The sequence below is a fragment of the Magallana gigas genome, chromosome 9 (genome assembly GCF_963853765.1).
Source record: "Magallana gigas chromosome 9, xbMagGiga1.1, whole genome shotgun sequence".
Taxonomy (NCBI): Eukaryota; Metazoa; Mollusca; class Bivalvia; order Ostreida; family Ostreidae; genus Magallana; species Magallana gigas.
In genome coordinates this window covers 12,572,188-12,592,756 of record NC_088861.1, presented here as the reverse complement: position 1 = coordinate 12,592,756, position 20,569 = coordinate 12,572,188, and the positions used below count along the sequence as shown (strand labels likewise).

Sequence of the window (20,569 nt, the reverse complement as noted above, 5' to 3'; positions counted from 1 at the left end):
AGCTAAAAACAGTGAATACTACTTGGTACCGTGCATATGGCGAAATAATCAAAACTTGTCTGTGGTAAATCATGCATCTGCTGATTTAATACAAACGCCTACTGTTTGACTCCAGAAAATGCGTACTTTACCGTTGGGGTAAATAACTTTCACAGTACCAGAAACTAATTAATTTGTATAAGCCTCTTCTATTCTCTCCAAAACTATAATAAAAAGATTCATTTCTTTTCTTAGAAACTGACAACGCAAGATTAGTGTATTATTTCTTTTATTGTGAACTGTCCATAATTTATGAAGTTTTTGCAGCAAGACGCCTGTCTCGTTCCTCTGCAATAGACAGTTTGACACCTTTTCCTTTTGGAAGTGAAATCCAAGGCTTGTTTCCCTTTCCAATCACAAACACATAGCTCAATCTGAAAAAAAAACACGATATTTCTATTGAATTCTGCCCACTGAGGAATACAAATTGTTTAAATAAGGTAATTAAATATTTTATATACAGTTCACATTCAGAAATCTTTCCAACTTTAAATCTATATATATCATAGCAATTGTTATTATAGTTTCTTCTTATATACTGTGGAATCATTAGAATTCGTGGTGGCTCAATTTTTGAAGTATTTGTGGGTGGCCCTCACTCACAAATTAACATCCTTGACGAAAACAAATTATGAAAGAGTTACTTTTCTTACTGAAACTGAAAACCAATGCATCCACGAAATTAAATCCCACTTATAGGCAAAAAACCCACAATCCACAAAATTAGCCCCCACAAATTTAAATAATTTGACAGTACCCTTCAAAATTAATTTTAGTACTGAGGTAAGAATCAAACAGTGTCTTTACCTGGTGGCGTATGTGTGGCCCACAGAGTCCTTGATGTGTACAATGTCGAATGACCCTGGATGTCTCTCTCGGTGCTGAATCACACCCACTCGCCCCAAGTTATGGCCTCCAGTCACCATGCACAGATTTCCTGCAAGGGACAGATAGTTCTACAGATACAGATAAATGTACAGGTAGATGCACACACATACATATTTAAATAAATTAATAGATGCATGTATCAATCTTCGAGGACCGTCTTATCATTCATTTGTGTCTAGGGTTCATTCTCAGACAGCTAGGATATAAATCAGCTTTTTATCATAGGTAATTTATGCGAAACCATTGAGTTGTCATCATGGAATGATCAGTTCTAAGACACACTATAAATTGGACAAGTTTAATATATATAAGAAGATGATATCATTTTTATAAACTGTGATTGAGACCCAAAGCGTTTAATCTCTACTGCTATATTTCTAATGGAAGGACAAGAAGAAAGGCTGAAAATTCCTTTCATGGAAACTTATTTTATATTAATCATTTAAAATAAACCTTAAGTGAAATGTGTAACAAAATGAAGTGCATTTCTACCAAATATATATGTTATATGTTTAAATAACATATCATTATATAATAAATTGCACCCCCCCCCCTTTTTTTTTAAAAAATATAATTATGTTTGCCTAGTCTTTTATAACTCAAAACTTGGGTTAAATCCCTTGTTTTTATACATACACATATATATAAATATCTCTCTCTCTAGCACGCAGTTTGTAATTAATGCTTCTCAAAAAATGGGTACTGTCTAAATCATTCTCAGACAGCTAGGACTTTAATCAATGTAATTCATTGATAATTTATGCGAAACCATGGGGTTGTCATCATAGAATGAAATCAGATAGCAATTATTTAGTATATAATGATCCCAAAATTAGCAACAATTGATCTTCACATTTTGATAAAAATTCGAGCAGTGTTTATTTGTCAACATGAATTAATCCTGTTTGTTTTAAATTGTTTAGAATTATTTTGATATAACGAAAAAAAAATATGCTGGCAAATTTAATTTCCATATTTTTTATTTAACAAAATTTCAACTCTTAGTGAGGCAGAAAATTTAACCAATCATCTACATCTGCAAATATTCTGAAACTGTTTATAACTTTTTGATCCAACATTAAATACACTATATAGAGTTATAATATTTTTTTTTTTTTTTTTTTTTTTTTGCGTATGACGACAAAAATTCTTTGAGATTATGGTCAGTACTCAGAATTAAAAAGCTCGTATAGTTGTGTTCAACACGGAACTTCAGGTGAAGAAATTCTCACATCATTGTCGACCAAACAATCTCATATATACAGAAATTAAATCTTTCTCTAGCAAAACCTAGAATAAATCCAAAGCACGATAACTATTTATCTGAAATGTATAACCTTTCTGTTTCAAATTGTTGGTTATATGTTTGTGCATAAAAACAATTGGATTAGATGAACTTAAATACTTATTATCAATGATTACCATACAATTTATAAACTTTACTGTTAGGCCCATGATTCTATTTTTAAAATATTTCAAAAAATAAAAACAGTATCATAGCTATCATCTATTGGAGATTTCTAGTTACCGGTATGCACAAAGCAAGAAAATATTCCATGTCATTAAAAGATTTTACCACTGAGTAAGGGAGGGGTCCTACTACAATACTAGTAAATCACTATTCACAATGTAAGTAACAAATATGGCATGTGGTCAGTACTCAGAATTAAAAAGCTCGTATGATTGTAGTTCCACACAGTAATTTCAGGTGAAGAAATTCACACATCATTGTAGACCACAGCCACTTTCATAATCATAGCCATTAATTAAAACATTCACTGTCATGTCACCTACCAGAGTCAAACTTGATGAAGTCCTTGATTTTTCCTGTTCCAATGTCCAGCATGACAGTGTCGTTGACCTTGACGAGAGGGTCAGGGTAACGGATGGTGCGGCCATCATGTGTGGTGATGTAGGGAACGCCCTTGGCGGCTACACCAACTTTACGAACACGGCACAGCTTGTACTAAAATACACACCTTCATCTTTAAATACATTTCTTAGATATATATATATGCTTCATTTCAGGATTTTATATTTATGTTTTTGTTTTATTGTTTATAACAAGACATTTAGTTAAAAAGCACAAATATCAAAAAGCTGAAAAAGCTTCTGCTTTTCATTTTATACAAAAAAGTTTTTGTGAAATATTTCTAAAATGAGTGATCATTTAACCCATAATGTACAAGATAATAGATTTGTTTTAAAACAAAAACTCCATTTATTCAGGCAGCATTTACATCTTTTTCTTTATTATCAGTTTTTACAAGACAGTTATTCTCTGCATTAATCCTTACCTTAGCCTCTTCTTTCTGGATACGGTGAACAGTGAAGCGTCCTTTGACATCGTAGAGAAGACGGAAATTTTCATTGGTCTTCTCAATGGAAATAACATCTGGAAAAAATAAATAAATTGCTCAGCTTTGAAATTTACAGCCACAACATATCATGAAACGCTTACTTTTTAATTTTGAAACAATCCTAAAGAAACAAAACAAAATGTTTACAGCATAAAGTTTCTGCACTAAGTTTATTATTGTTATAGACACTACATAATCCACAGCTAAATATGATTTTGTTTCAGCTATTGGTATTGCACACTTAGTATACACTAGGCATGCGACCGTATAAACTGAGTCGATATTGGCTTCACTTTGACTCCGAGTTTTATCAATCAAATCAAACAGAGCTTCGATAGAGCCTTAAGTTAATCAACGATAGCACTTTACCATATAAACAACTACTGAAACTTCTACTTCAGGTAAATACTATACAATATTGATGAATTGAATGTATCTCATGCAAATTAATTCTAATGTACATGTAGGTCATCTCCATTTACTATTTTCTACGAAAAATTTTAATAAGCCAAAACCTTTGATATGTGATCCTTAATAAGACCTTTGAATTATACTCTGCAACTTTCATTAATACCCTCTATCCTTACCTTATATCCTAATTTATACCCTTTATCCTTACCTTATATCCTAAAGTATAAAGTACATAAGAATACACATGCAAAAACTATCACAGACCTTGGCGTTTGGGAAAACATATACACAAACCACCCAAAGTGCCGAATTCCCAATTTAGAAAATGCTGGACATCCTTAGTGTACCTATTCTGGTTGTATCAGCTATTGGTAATGCACACCTCACATAATGCCTGGCATGCGACCGTTTAAACTGAATTCATATTGGCTACAATTTGACTCTGTGAGTTCTTGATAAAACAGACAGAGCTTCGATAGAGCCACTCACTCTAGTCCAGTTCTTAGTTTTGTCAAGATGACAAACTGCATCATCGTTAACAGTATTTAATCAAGTTTAGTTGTGTATAAAGCGAAAACCTGTAATTTTAAAACACACTGGTACAACAAAGTTTATCTTACCCATGAATCCAGTGGGGAAGTTCTTGTCAGTTCTGACTTTGGCGTCGACTTTGATCAATCTCTGCATGGTGATCTTCTTAACCTCATCATATGTCAAGGCATACTTTAGACGGTTCCTCAAGAACACAATGAGGGGGAGTGATTCCCTCAGCTTGTGGGGTCCAGTACTGGGTCGGGGGGCCTACAAAAGTTGCAAGAAAGTAATTGTCAACATCGGCTAAATTATAACTGATTAAAATGATCATGATTTGTTAAAACGAAACATATAATCATCTGTTTTCTCTCTACTCAAATTGCAGACACCTACATCTTATTTCTTTTACACACACATATATATATATAGGTATAAATTCAAAATAAATGTGATGCAATCTGACAAAATTTTAGTTTCACGCAGTGGCATCAAAATACTTACAAAGACACCTCCGAGTTTGTCCAGCATCCATGATTTGGGCGCAGTCAAGCGCTTCAAAACCTTCTTGCGTCCTCGATAACCCTGTATAATTAGAATATTTCCATTACAATTCATTTTTAAATAAAAGCATACAATGCACACAGCAGCAGTAAAAGTACCCCCCCCCCCCCTTTTATTAAAAATAAGATCGTTTTGCCTTCGGATTAATGTTAACTGACGAACTGAACAATTTTTTTTTATATAGAACTTGAGTGTATTTGGTATCTCTTTAGTAGCGTAAAGATAAATCCATGTTAAACGTCAATACACATAGCGGCAATGTTCAGTTGCATATTTTCCTATAACGCTGGTCACGTTACAATATCATTAATTTTTCAGCCAAAATGCAGGAATGAACACAAAATATTATCAAATATATATTCTAAAAGGGTAACATAGTTTCCATTTGTTGTATGATTTAATAAAAATGTCTGTGTATCTTATGGATGCTACGGATTTAATTCACGTTGAACATTTTCCTCACCATTTTGGTTACCGTCCGAATAGAAAAAGGAAGTAGTACATATTAGTTCGTACATCAACTGATTTCTGGCGAATGTTTTGATTTTGCTTCGTTATTAGTTCTTGGCATATTAATTTAATCTTATGAAATATTCATTTTAGTTAATATAAAATTACCCTTAAATTTCTGAAAACGAAATTTATATCTTGGAGAGAGAGTCAAGCATGGAATGATTTAACAACCCAATCTCCGGATCACCGGATATCCGGCTGTCACGAAAATAGGATGAGAGAACTTTTGTTATTGGCTTGTTGACAACTCTTTGGCCAATTAGATACGGTTTTGTTAATTGTCTGTTCATTCCTGATCAAAATATGGAACACGAAAGTATGTCAGACTGAAAAATTAAGGATTCGGTTGTCTTATAACACTCTGCACCCTTGACATTTCTCGACAATCTGAAAGTACGACCAGACACTATGGACGACACCAGCAATGGTTTGGGGATGGATCCCGAGGATTTTACTTCGGTAACGCAGGTTTACATGGAATATGATAACGATGATGACTGCAGCATCGGCAACCCCACTTGTTCAAGATTTGATGATCATGGGCATTCTTTTGGGAATGACAACTCGATGTCTGCATCAGAACATGACAAACAATTTGATGATGATGAGAGGTAAGAAATGAGTTATTTTCAATGTTTGTAAACAGCCAAAGGTAAAGGGGTAAGTCAACATAATCTATAGTCTGTCCCAAGATATTTATGCTGCACATTAAGACGATTTTTAATTAAAAAAAATAAACATACCAGTGCAAAGAAGTGCAATTGACATCATTTCCACGATATCTTCCTTGACACATTTTCTTTTTTCTCTCGGAAAAAATTCACAAAAACGAAAACCAATTTCTTAATGAGATTTATAATGGAAAATGTTTACATCTTTTCTCCATACGGAAGTCTTTTGGAATACCTCGCACAATTTTTCATCATTACCACTGGGTATCTTCATCTCTTTAGCAATGGAAATCCCCATAGACTTTTTATATTTAGCCATGTTTTGAAATCTGATAAGTTAGATGGGACGTTTTAAATAAAGGAGATCTTGGAATTTTTTTATTCTGTTGAATGAACATCAACCCGGAGGTATATATAGATAAAGAGCAATTTAAGAAGATTTGTGGCAAAAATGTTTTCATTTTTGGCACAGACTATATAGTGCTAATTTGAAAGTTCATGTCACTTTTTTCCCATGTGCTTTTCTAATTAGTTGTAATGATTGAATTTAGAATGTAGGAAAGACATATATATATAATCAATTATTTCATTTTACAGCAGACAGTGCAGTTATTTTTAAATCTTTAAAAACATACACTTCTTTTTTTAATCATATTTAAATACTAGATCAGTGGTAATTATATGTTCAGTAACTGTTGAGCCATTATGCTTTTAATTTTGTTGCTGTATTAAAATAGTACAATTGACTTTTATATGAAAGACAGTGGTCTGCTGACATTAAAACTTTTGAACACAATACATATACATGTTGAAACAAAAACTGTACAGTGAACAAAGGTGTTTCTTCAAGTAACAGCTACATTGACTAATTAAAAAATGATTATTTTGCATACATTATTGTTTGGGTATTTTATTGCTAACGTCTACAAATATTTGGCAAAAATAGTTAAAATTAAGAACATCACTAATCAGATGTTATGCATTATTCATATTCTTGAGAGTATATACACTCTGAAATGTGCTGAGATCAAATCTACACTTGAACTTGTTCATGTTCTTGTTGTTAAATCAATTTCCACCAGATACCATACATGCTCAATATAATGCATGTACATTAACAGTACAAGTTTGCATAATTGATATTTTACATTTTTTTCATAATTTTACTGTTATTATACTATATATATTCAATGTATTTATAATCTAAGTAACATGATTTTAGGAAAATCAAGGAAGTTTCTGTTGTGCAGGAGAACAAAATTTTCCTTCCTAAAATCTTTCATTCCTTTTTTTTTCCTCTCAATTTTGACAGTCGCTACATTCACAATACGATATCAGATGACAGGATAGAAATGAGCATTAACCCTGGCATGAGGGGCGTTCCTGCCAACTTTAATCCCTCCCATGCCACAATCACCGTAGAAACGTGCGACCCAGATACAAAAGAAAAAGAATATAGAAGGTCAGTAGAATTATCAAACTATAATTATCATCTTGTTAATATGTTTTCACGCTCTCTACTTATTTTCAATGTTTGCCTTGATTAAGTTTGAGCTTGTTTTCATTGTATTCAAGAAAAATATATTTGGCTGGTATTGGGCACACGTTCAGAAATTTAGATTGCCCTCGATCTCCCTACAAATTGTACCTGTGGTTTCATCAGTTTGTTAAGATTTTAATCAGTGGTAAAAGTTACTTTAATTTAATAATTTAAGATGCATGCAGCATATGATAATAGAGAACACACAATTAATTCACAAAACAAGAATTCAACACACACCCAATATCCTGCACACCCTTTTTTCAAATTGAAATATTTTAAAATCAGCTTTAACCCCATGCAGTTCAATGCTAAACCTATAGCTTTCCTATGGTAATCATGGTTTTATTTCAAAAACCCTTATTATAGATATTGTACGTGTTGATTTTAGCACAGTAGATTCTTTTGCTTCAACAAGTTGCAAAGAGGAGGCTCTGAAAATTGTGATCAACAGATGCTGTATGGTAGTTCATTATCACTCACGGTTCTTTATGTTAGCAGCTTGTATGTCACACCCGCCATCTTAGTTATTATGTAATACAAGTATCACCCGACCACTTCATCATGTTTATCTTATAACACTTAATTTTTTGTGTATAGTGTTGTGCATGCTTGTTCAGTGTGTATTAGCCCCTTTATCCAGTGTGACTGTATACAGTAGTATTATGTATATTTTTTGCGGGGGTGGGGGTTGTTGTAGGGAATATAGTGAAATTTATATGGTTTATTTAGAACATTTAAATAATATGTGTTTCAATTAATGACGTGCTATATATGTATAAAGGTCAGCATTTATTTCTCTCCTTTATAATAGACAGTATATAATATTTCAAAGATGTATTAATTTTTCTAAAGCATATTGAATTCATGTATTAAAAAATATGTATTTGCATTATGCAATTACTAAAGGACAGACTTTTTAAAGTGAATTGTATTAATTATATATTAAACCAACCTTTGTAAATCAAACAAAATAATCAGTCTTGACTCTTCATAAAGAATTTATCACATTACTGAAACAGAATATTGAATATAATTCTTACTGAAAATAAACATGTTGAACAGAAATTAAAAAAAAAATATTTCAATCAAATTTACTATTAGTATTAATTTCTTTTTTTTTTGGTTTGAAGAACAATATTTTTAAACCATGCAATTTGAAAAGCATACATACAAATATTTATAATAAATGAAAAACAGGAGTGATGTATGCAAGCATAATTTTTATATATATTGAAATACATGTATAATTTAATGACTGCATAATACATGTATTTGATTTAGTTTTCAATTATTGATAGATTTCAGTGTGATTATAAGGGGTGTACACGGACCTACAGTACTGCCGGAAACTTGAGAACTCATCAGAAGACCCACAAAGGTCTGCATCTCGTCAAATCACTGAAAACATACAAATATCATCAATGGTGTTATTCTTTGTATGTAAATGATTCATATGGATTATTACAAGCATGTGATTTGATGTCCTAAAAAATTACATAATGGGATTGTTCTTTAATTAGAATGATCATTCATTCTATTTGAATTGAAACTGGCTACTTGGTTCAGATTTTAACAGAACTTATAAACTTGTTGCATTCATCCCTCAATATGTGATTCTTTTGCCAGCTTTATTTTCTTACTCTGCACACTGTAATAGTGGGGAATTTACACTAGTTACGCGTTATTTGCTTAAAACCGCGTAAAATACCCCCATGCGTATGGTAAAAATATGAAAATTTTTATGTGGTATACCACGCATCTGCGTAATTGATACCCAGGCATATTGTTTAACTCCTAAAAACACATACTTTAATTACGACCAGTGTAAATAACCACTTTTACATATGTGATTCACTTGATAAAAGAGAACAATTAAAGGGAGTCTATGATTTTCATACATAAAAATATTACCGATAAAAGTTTTTCAATATAAATTTTAATAATCCGGATTTATTATAGGTGAATACACATTTATTTGTGACCAGCATGGGTGCGGCAAGGCCTTCCTTACGTCGTACAGTCTGAAAATCCACGTTCGCGTACACACGAAGGAGAAACCTTATGAATGCGAGGTCAAAGGGTGCGCCAAAAACTTCAACACTCTCTACAGGTAAGGGTTGCAGGTATAGATTTTTTATTTTATATTTTTCTCTTCAAAAATGAAGCTGGTAAAGGGACGGTGGATCCAGAAATCTTGCTTGATTTGTGGACTAGAGGTGACTGACAGTTTGTTCTTAGAGACATTCTTTTGAGGAGAGAGGGGTTGGTTTTGAAGTGTATCTATATATAAATATATTAGGTGCTTATCTCTAAAGAGAACTGGACAGGCGTATCCTACGTCTATCCACTCTTCTAAAGAATTACCAGGTACATGTGTGCTTTGAGAATTTGTTTTTGATTTAATTGTGGTAATTTCACACAGAATAAATAAATATAATCTCTTAACTAATTCTTTTTTTTTTTCTTATACAAATTACCATGAAAGTTAACCCCAATGAAAATTTATGACTTGATAATACTGTACATTTGACTCCATGGGTAGATTTCTGTCAAATTTGAATTGGCTTTGCCGTTTTGGTATAATTATTTGTGGATATCATTTAAAAGATTTGTTTGTAGTTAAAGCAGCTTGGCTTGACATGTAATGTATGTCATTAAGATGTACTTAGTTTCCTGTTAATGAATACAATCATACATTTATATCAAACATTTATATTTTAATATGAATGTATTTTCTAACACTAGCCGTCTGACTTGTATTTGCAAATGCCAATTAAATGACTAATCCAGTAGGTTGTCATGGTTTTACAATTAGCATTCAAAATGATAATTATGATGCCTGTTTGAAAACTCAGTTACTCAGCCATTCTTAGAGCAAGGAATAATTATTCTTGATATATAGTCAAATGAATTGGCACAAATGAAACAAGTTCAGAAATTGATTTCTGTGCTCACTGTCGTGTATCCGCGCCGGTAGTGACGTGTTTGGATAAAGTGAAAATGGTGGTTCCGTTTGCTTCTTGATAAGTTTTCGTGTTATTTAAGGCTTATATTGTCTACTTTTACACGAAAAAGATCGTCAGATCTATTTAAAAGTGTATAAAACCTTTAAAGTTCTACGAATTTTATGTTAAAATTATGTAAATAAGCAGTTCATGTCGATTAATTGTGAACAACGGAACAGGTTTGGATGACCTTGTTTTTCAAAATAGGATCGGTTTGGATACGCATCTGATACGGTTTGGATGTAATTAATTTGTGAGTGTAAATAGTTCCTTTAATTATCCCCTCGCGAAGGGGATATACCATCGCTACTATGCGATATACATGCCCTCACTGAAAAGCATGCTGATATCGTCATGTGATAGACATATGAAGTCACATTGTTTAAAAAAATAAACATACACGTTAAAGACTTGTGCATTTAAGCCAACAAAACTTAATATACCGTAATTTGAATTTCAATTTTACACACGCTCCAAATAACGTGCAATTGGCTTATAAAAATTGCATACAGATTGCTTTACAGATATGTTAAGTCTATTGTATAATCATTCCATCGATATTAATTTCGAAAGATTCAGCCTTACCAAAATCTGTACCGACACAAAAAACATGTGTTTAAGACAGTTTCAATTGTTATGCTTCTATATCGTTATCGGCTTTAAACGTGAAAACGTCAAACAATCAAAAGAGATCAGTCAAATACAGAATTATACCAACTTTAAAAAGTTTAAAGTCTGTAAAATCATCTAATGATACAAATATTTTTTTTTTTTTTTAAATTGAAACGATATAATATATCGATACACTGCACAGAACAAACCGTGATAACGTGGATATTTTTAATTATTGGTATCCTGATATGGGTTTCATGAAAATGAAAAAAAATTCTCTTTTGATACAGAAAATTTAACTTATCCAACATTATACTTGTCTATTTTTCTAAATTAAAAATTGAAACGTTCCCAAACAACTTCTTAGTTTTGCAACAGCCTAACAACTTTGCTTTGGCAAATTTTTAACTATGACATTTTTATCATTATACTTTCATGTTAAATACTAACGCGGGTTTTGTACTTTTTCTGCAGTGACACCACCTTCATTTCCCGCATGAGTCACCAAAACCTCTTGATATACATAGATACATATTTATTGTTTTGATTTTCTGGTGAGAATTATGATTGAATATAATTTAATGTACATATAAAATGGCGATGTTTACTTAGGTCTCGTCATCACTTGAATTTTTTGAACAAACTATTTCTAACAACAGAGTAAATATATGACTTGGCAGACATCTATGGTACTTTGTATTATATCAGTATAATTTAATTCTGGTTGTAACGCGGCATTTGATTGGATAGAAAAATTTAGTTAAATTTGTATAACCTGGTTTGCACGTCACAAGACACGTCACAATGCACCAACGTACTAATCCACTTGACGTTACGTTTGAATTTTGAACAGATTTATATCATTTTTTAAAGTAAAACGGACTCAATTTGTACAGCAAATTCCAGAAAATTAAATTATAAGGAATGAACTCAATATCTACCCAAGTTATACTCGTATAACCTGGGTTGGAGCAATTTACGCTTTTTTATAATCCGCTTCGTATAACTTGGGTAGACATTGAGTTCATTTCTTAAATAATCACTGGGAGTGAAATAATTGTAGAACTTTCTTTGTCTAGCGATGTACAGGCTTGGTATTGAATGTAAACGAGGCTCACTTTCATAATATTATTTCCAAGCACGTTCTCCGTTAAACGTACTTCACGATTATAAATATCATTTCAGAATAACTAAAAAACACATCATATAGTCGCTTGCCACAAAAGTAGTAGATAGTTGTCTGTTAAGGTGTGTATATGATATATTGCTTTTCAGGTTAAAGGTGAAAAACTTATATTTTCTTTATAATTTAAAATAAAAGAAAGTATTCTTTTGAAATGTCAGTAAAAAAAAAACTTGATATAACTATATTTACATTTTCAATGTCTTTTCATTTGATAACGCTAAGTATCAATTTGTTCATATTCAGTCCAATAAATTCAAATGACGTTTGCTTATTAAAATATTTAAAAGTACAATTGCTGTGAATTAAATTAATATAAGTAATAAGGAATCATTCTTTCGATATTGTGAGGTGTAATTTCGTTTCGAGCTTTATTGGGTTTGACCACGCCCCGACCAAAATAATCAACTCATGATATTCGAACAAAGAATGATTCGGATCCTTATTCGTTAAATAAACAATTTCTGATCAATTATACACTAAATATACCATTTTATCAGAGGAAAAAAACAGGCTTGTCTAAAGAAATAAACTTATAGTCATCCAGTTTTAGTTCCCTTCGAACATGTGGAAGTATTTGGGTTTTATAATATGTCATTATAATATTATATAAAAATATTAAAAATCCTAAAACTTTAAATTATTCAAACCGTACCATTTGCACAATTGATATTTTAGCATCCAAACCGGAATAATTTATTTATCCAAACCGTACTACTTCTTTAGCAGGTGCATGAAGTTATTGCTATTTTTATACATATTAATGTATTATAAAGACATCGGTTTGGTTTTATTTGGTTAATGCAATGTTTTAAATTAATTTTGGCTGCTTCAGATTTTTAGTATGTGTAATATTATCTACATAATCTAGAAATAGTTCTTGGTTTTAGCGTTAAAATGACACGTTAACGATTGATTTTTCTACAAATAAGTCGTTTTTATAAACGATGAACGAAAATAACGCACACTCTTTTCAACTGCAAAACCTTCAGAAAAATATGAATGACTATTACGATATTTTAATTAATATTTACCCCGTTGTCGATAGAAAAAAGGACACAACACTCATTGTTTTTGCAATGGATACGCCATTTTCACGTTATCCAAACATGTCACTACCGGCGCGGATACACGACAGTGGTGCTTAGATTTGGATGCATTAAAATTAATGATGAAAATCTCTTACTATATCTGTCCAGTTATATTTATATTTAACCCCCCCCCCCCCCAAAAAAAAAAGGTTTGGATTCTATTAAAATTCAATTGCACATATAATGGGCTGAACAGAATTGACAAGAACCACAAAATCAATATAATTATTTAATGATCTACTGTACATGCATTTAATTATATTTTGTTAAATTTCAACTGGAGTTTCACATTGTATTGCTTTTTATGGTAATTAAAGATTACTGTTTTTGTTATGTGATGATTACTGTATATATATATGTTAAAATTCATATTTTTAAAAGCATTATTATAATATCAGAATTTATTGTGGTTGAAATTTATATTTTATTTGATAAAATTCAAATTGAATCACTCATATTTAATAGAACATTTTCTTGTGTTATGAAATTTCAATTTATTTACTTTAATATCGGTACTTTAACATTAACAGATGATCTATTGACCTTCCCATATTGTTTAATTTGTGTTCCACAGTTTTCTTACCAATTTTCATCTACACAGTGTGTTCTATTTCTAGTGTGGCCCCAAAAATAAAGTCGTATACAGCATAATCAACGTGGCATGATATATTTAGGAAAACATTGGTATAGTGATTCTCTTGTACAGATTATTTTCTGAATACTTACTTTTGTTGAGAAATTTATCCGACCTTTTTAGTGGTCAAAACTATGTTGCCAAAAAAGTATAGGGTTATTTTGAATCAGTTTTTGTTTGTTTGCATTTTTTTTTAAACTATTTTAAAAATTTTGGAAATTACCCTGTGGGAGTTAATTTACACCTACTTGTACTCTGAGTTCAAACAGCAACTCAGAAAAATTATACCACAAACACTATTGAATGTATATCATATACACAGTTATGCATCGGTAAAGTAGATATAAAGTTAAGGTGGTATGGGACATCTGTCGATATTAACTGTCGCTGGTTTGGAATTTTCAAATTTTACCATATTCAATCATAAAATATGTTTTAAATTTTTTCTAGAAAAGTAAAATTTTTAAAATTTTCAGAATCCCCAGCAAGATTCAAACTCATGACTAATAGATCCTTAGTGAACCCACTAACCCACTGCACTACGCTGTTAAGTGACAATTTTGGGAAAGAAACTATTTATAAAATTACACTTGATTTTATTGGGTTTTTTTCAATAAATAGTACATCACAATATAGAGGTGTCTCATACCACCTTAATGTTGTCTTCTATAATTTGAATTTTACCTACAGAACAGTCATTATAATACCACACAAGACAATGGCTTTTCCTGTTCTTTGACATCTAATTACCAGTACTTTTTTTACTAACGGTACATGTTTCATAATAAAAGACTACTATTGCAGCTCTCAAAACATTAAGTACATACCCGTATTATTTTTTTTTCAATTAAATAGTGATTGGGTCTGTTTCTTAAAAAAATAAAAGCTTTTATTGTAATTTGATTTTTTTTCATTTCTTTCCTTAGATTAAGAGCTCACCAAAGAATTCACACTGGGGACACTTTTGATTGCAATGAGGATGGTTGTACCAAGTTTTTCACGACTCTAAGTGATTTACGGAAACACATACGAACACACACAGGCGAAAAACCATATCAGTGAGATGATGCATTATGAATTTACAGATAGATAAATTGAAAGAATTATGTATTCATTCACTGAATATGTCTTTAAAATTTAATTTAATTTGTTCATGTATACATATGTCTTTTGTATTTTAATTCTTAAAGATATCTGTAAATTTAAAAAAAATGAAAGTTTTATTGCCAAAAAAATTACAGTGTAATAGATTTGAAATCCCCTTTTCAAGAAATCATTATAAAACAACATTTTTAATGAAATATGTTATTTAGTTTAAATGTTTATACAGCATATGTGAACTACAATGCTACATAGAATTGTATTAATACAAAGAATGTCAAAATTAAAGTTAAAAAAAAGTTAACCAGCATAATTTTTGTTTTAAAAAGGTGTGATGAGAATGGGTGTGGGAAGGCATTTGCTGCTAGTCATCATTTAAAAACACATCAAAGGACACATACAGGTTAGTGGAACAGAACACACAATGTCATATAGCTAAGTGTAACACACTCACAGTGTTATTTAGTTAAGTGGAACATACTCACACAGTCATATAGTTAAGTGTAACAGACTCACTGTCATATACATATAGTTAAGTTAGCTGCAATAATGTAGCCCTCTCCGATTTTTTATATCTGATGTTTACTCCCCCCCCCCCCCCCCCCCCCCAAAAAAAAAAATCGGGAGAGGGCTACATTATTGCAGCTAGTAGTTAAGTGTAAGAGACTCTCACTGTCATAAAGTTAAGTGTAACAGACTCACTCTTACACATAGTTGAGTGTAAGTGTAACACACAGTGTCATATAGTTATAGTGTACCGGGTAAGTGAAACAGACTTCCACTGTTGTATAGTTAATTGTAATCATTGTTATATAATTAAGTGTAACATAATCAATGTCATAAGGTTAAGTGTAATTTACTCACTCTGTCATAATGGTAAATGTAAGTGTAACAAAATATAATACAGATTACAGTACCAGACTCACATATTGTTAAATACATGTTACATGTACCATATAAAGTTGATGACAGTTGCAACTTTTCTAAGTCATTGTTTCTTTCCTGGTGTAGGTGAAAAGCCATACACATGTCAAGAGGATGGGTGTAGCCGAGCATTCTCTACTTCCTACAGCCTGAAAACTCACAAATCCAAACACGAAAAGTCACTGGGGGATCAGGTAATTCAAGGGATTTTTAAAGGGACATAAAATGACACTTTTTTTCAGCTCAAAATGTTCAAATTTCAGTCTTGTATTTTAATATGCATAGAATGGTCAAATTGGGCATTTCTTGTACTTCACCAAAATTTGAATGTCTTTAGTGAAGTTATCTCACTTGTATGTTTTAACTTGAATTCAGGCATTCAAATTTTAGTCAAGCATCCCGAATGCTCAAGTTAACGTTCTAGACATTAAAGATAGGAAAATAGAATTTTAAAACATTGAGCTGAAATTATGTCTCTTCTAGAAAAAAACACAAAAAGGCACCCCAGTTGGTCATTTATACAATATTGATCATTTATATTGAGAGTTGTTTTCAGATAGTTTTGATTAAAAATAACTTCAAGGAAAACGTCTTCTGCATACATCTGTGTTGCTAAATGTATTTCAATTTCTTGTTTTTATTTAAAACAGAACTCAAAAGATGATACTGCCACTATTTACAATGAGGATGGAAGATTTCAATATAATATCTCAGATGTAAGTACCTGCAATCTAAAATCTAAATCTGGTGGATTTTTATTTATTTTTTTGGCAATTTGGAGATAAAATGACACATAATGAGTGTTTTGAAGTTACTTGATATTTTCTTTAAAGAAAGAAAATGATAATTAGGACACTGTTTACAATTTTTGAGAGTTTGAGTTAAAAAAATTGCTTAATGATATTGAATTAAGATTGTTTAGATTGACTGTGAATGAAAGTTGATGACATGTTAATACTAATGCTTATAAAATGCCAAAAAAAATTTTTTGGAAAGTTTACTAATGACAGATATTATATATTTTCGAAATCCATTTCATGATTTGATGAAACAATCTTGGATGTCTTCTCTTTTTTAAACTCTTTGACAGTCTGTCCCACATAGGGTATGTCCATTCTGATTCTAAAAAAAAAACCACTTTTCATCTTGGTTTGAATTTTACTACACTTTCCTTTGCATGGAATTTATTTATTTTATGAAGATTATGTTACAGTCTCAGGGTATGCATATAAATTCCTTCATTTGTTTTTGCCACACAGTGGAATATGAATAGAATTAATGTTATTATAAATGCTATGCATATGGACATACTTAGTTCTCTTCAGTAAAATTCTATTGCATGTCAAGTGACATAATATCTACACCTAAATTGCAATGAGCATTTGATATGCCTCAGTTACTGCACCTAATTGGCTTGTTGAGAATTTGGAACATGGAAAAGTTAATAATTCTGCATGAAGAGAGAGAGAGAGAGAGAGAGAGAGAGAGAGAGAGAGAGAGAGAGAGAGAGAGAGAGAGATGTGAGCATGATCTGAATGTGAGGAATTATGGAAAAGTTAATAATTCTGCATGAAGAGAGAGAGAGAGAGAGAGAGAGAGAGAGAGAGAGAGAGAGAGAGAGAAAGAGAGAGATGTGAGCATGATCTGAATGTGAGGAATTATTTTGTAAATATAAACTAAGAAATTGTGTACGGTAGTTAAAATTTACTGACAGTTTCATTATTAATCTCTTTTAGTCGGTTTCATAATAATCTCTTCTAGTTGGTTTCAATTTTTATTTCTTTTGATCAAGAATATTAGAGAAAAGAACCAGATATTATACTATGCAAATTATAGATATATATTTTTAAATTCACATTAAGTTTTTGCATGCATTGTTATTTTACTTTCCTTAAAGAGAAGGAGGGTTTTTTTTTTCAAAAGAAGTCAAACACTGTTTAGATGGCATGAATATTTCAATTTGAAGTTCCTGTATATGACATTTTGGCTATTATAATTTTGTATTTATATTAAATCAGATACATGTATTGCAACTATAGGGGTGTGCAGGTACAATTTAAATTCATTTTGATTCTGGGATATTATCAATCTGTCAGTATTACCAAGTTGAACATTAACATATTTATCCATCATATTATTACATTACATGAGGGGAATGCCGTATATCCGGGTTTTTTTTTCGGGTGTCACAAAATTTGCGAAAATGGGGAAAATATGTAGCATTTTTTATTTGCATTGGTCATTTTTGGGGATTTTCGAGGTTTCCTATCGAAAATAATACAGGCTATAATTAGTGCTCATTCAATATTTTGTGACTTAAAAGAGATCACGAGAAAAGCAAAAAAATTAAATCATCGCGAAAATTACCGCATATATGGTATTTCCCTGTATACAGAACATTCAATAAAAATATCTGAAATAAAATTTGAAGAGGATTATATTTATATATATATATATATATATATATATATATATATATATATATATATATATATATATATATATATATATATATATATATATATAAATTCATTTTTACTGTACATGATAATACATAACAACCTCAACATTAAGTTACAGTTGCAATATATGTTGTATGTTGAAAAAGGTAATGCTAAAATGCTTTAAACAAACTGAATCTACACTGAGTTTTCAATTTATTCCGTTTATATTCAAATTACATGTTGAGTATTTCTTTCACATTTCAGACAGAGGGCATTCTAAGTACTTTGGGTCTCTTTGAGATGGGAGAACAGAATAACTCAAACACTAATGGTGAGTTTCCCTAAAACAGTCAACAAATAATTTTAATGAAGTTTTGTATCCATCTAGAAGATTGGAATATTACATTGGTTGACAAAATTCAGCCAGCTTCTGAAATTGTTTCAACTGGAAGTCATTTTTCATTTTTATTTCATATTGAAATGTGATTTACTTATCAATAACTAAATTAAACCTTTGTATCAAGTCACGTCTCTGCTTTATGATAATTCATCTATAATTTAAACTTTCTAGAATGTTGTACATTGTATATGCATATCAACAAAATAATATGAATCAGTAAACATTCAGCATTTTTAAAATTATGATTTTTTTTCCGAACAGACTATGTGGACAGACCTGCCATCACGGAGATTGTGGACGAGCTGAAGGATACAGACAACTGTAACATGTGTGTCTACAACCACACACATCCGTCAGTGATGGGCGACACGGACGTCAACTACTCAAATCAGAATCAACAGCCGCCCCATCACCAAGTCTTCACAGAACTCAAGAAAGACAACCCTGGCAGCCAGCAGCCAATCAAAGACATGGTACAGTTGACTCCTGTTCCAGTCATCCCAATCAATCTTCCAGTGGTGCAGGACATCCACTCGCTCCAGAACACCGCGCCCAATCTCCAGCCTCTAGACACGCAGCCCATGTCGATTCCCGCTGTGCAGACCACGCCCAAAGGTGATAGCTCACTGCAGACGGTCACTGCCTTGCCTGTGCTGCAGAGCGGGAGCGATGTGGTGAATAGTTCATCCATGTTTGTGGAGCACTACCTGATTACGAAAGTTATTGAGAAAACTCCTGCGGGTCAGCAGGTCAAGTCGGAAAGCACGCTGCAGCTCACTCCCAGCTTGCCGCCGACACAAGTCATCGACGCGCCGCAGTCTGTCATAGATCTGTCCACTACGGGAACTGGAATCGGCTTAAACCCCCATCAAACTCAGCAGCCCGCACAGTTCATCAACACAAATGCAGCCAATGAAAATCCACAGATCCTGGAGAAAAGCAACACAGATTATATGTCCTTGAGTGCCCCTGCTCCAACAATCATGATGCCGTCTGCTAACGCTTTGCCACCACAAGTTCAGAGCCTTCAATCTCAGCATGGTATTCTGGACGACTTTTCCTCAAATGGCGTTCCGAGGCAAGAAAGTGCAAATAAGACACTGGTCACTCCCGCAGAATTCAATGTTCGAATGGAGCATATCCCAGCAATCATTGCAGCTAATCCGGACAAGAAAATCACGATATTGCCCTCCACTGATGGTGCCATGCAGCCTTCTATTGTCAAAATCTCCACCGACAAAGGCTATATAGAGCTGCCTTGTGGAATGGAAGGGAAACTTGTGCCTATTGTTTCAACTTCCAATTTCACCTTTTCCTCTACAAATGCGATAAACACTACATAACATTTGTTGGGGGGAATCGCATTAATTATTACCTCATTATATGCTTTAACTGGTCTGTTATGAATCAAGTAATAGTGTGATATTAAGTAATGTATTGATTGTTCAATTTCATTTTCTGACTGAGTTTCTCGGAAGTGTTCTGAATCGTTGTATACTTCTATATATAATTCATTAATTGTTATCTGTTTTAATTGAAGTTGTTTTTATTATTGTCATATGTGCTTGTGCAGGAATGATGATGAATAAATTATATACATAATAATTATATATGTAAAAGAATATAATCATTGTGTCCTTTGTATTTATTACCAT

General features: G+C 31.9%; 2 protein-coding genes and 2 non-coding genes across 5 annotated transcripts; 1 reads left to right on the top strand and 3 right to left on the bottom strand.

Annotated features, from left to right (window-relative positions):
* Positions 1–251: 251 nt before the first annotated feature.
* LOC105332495 (small ribosomal subunit protein eS4) lies at positions 252–5,324 on the bottom strand. The gene is made up of 7 exons (XM_011435129.4): positions 5,257–5,324; positions 4,734–4,814; positions 4,319–4,499; positions 3,225–3,322; positions 2,722–2,893; positions 847–976; positions 252–413 (listed from the first exon to the last, which is right to left on the bottom strand). The coding sequence occupies exons 1-7, from the start codon at positions 5,257–5,259 to the stop codon at positions 290–292; spliced, it is 789 nt and encodes a 262-aa protein (XP_011433431.1). The 5' UTR covers positions 5,260–5,324; the 3' UTR covers positions 252–289.
* LOC117692341 (small nucleolar RNA SNORD36) lies at positions 2,093–2,169 on the bottom strand. The gene has a single exon (XR_004603762.1). It is a non-coding gene; the product is annotated as a small nucleolar RNA SNORD36 (small nucleolar RNA).
* On the bottom strand, positions 2,583–2,661 carry LOC117692340 (small nucleolar RNA SNORD36). Its single transcript, XR_004603761.2, has one exon. It is a non-coding gene; the product is annotated as a small nucleolar RNA SNORD36 (small nucleolar RNA).
* A 159-nt stretch (positions 5,325–5,483) lies between the features above and the next one.
* On the top strand, positions 5,484–20,541 carry LOC105332496 (uncharacterized). Of its 2 annotated transcripts, XM_011435130.4 has the most exons (11): positions 5,484–5,917; positions 7,290–7,439; positions 8,819–8,898; positions 9,480–9,630; positions 14,972–15,103; positions 15,476–15,549; positions 16,158–16,264; positions 16,721–16,786; positions 17,161–17,175; positions 18,779–18,845; positions 19,176–20,541. In XM_011435130.4, the coding sequence occupies exons 1-11, from the start codon at positions 5,715–5,717 to the stop codon at positions 20,255–20,257; spliced, it is 2,127 nt and encodes a 708-aa protein (XP_011433432.3). In that variant the 5' UTR covers positions 5,484–5,714; the 3' UTR covers positions 20,258–20,541. The 2 variants fall into 2 exon arrangements, with proteins under 2 accessions (XP_011433432.3, XP_011433433.3); XM_011435131.4 differs by lacking the exon at positions 17,161–17,175.
* The last annotated feature ends 28 nt before the right edge of the window (positions 20,542–20,569 follow it).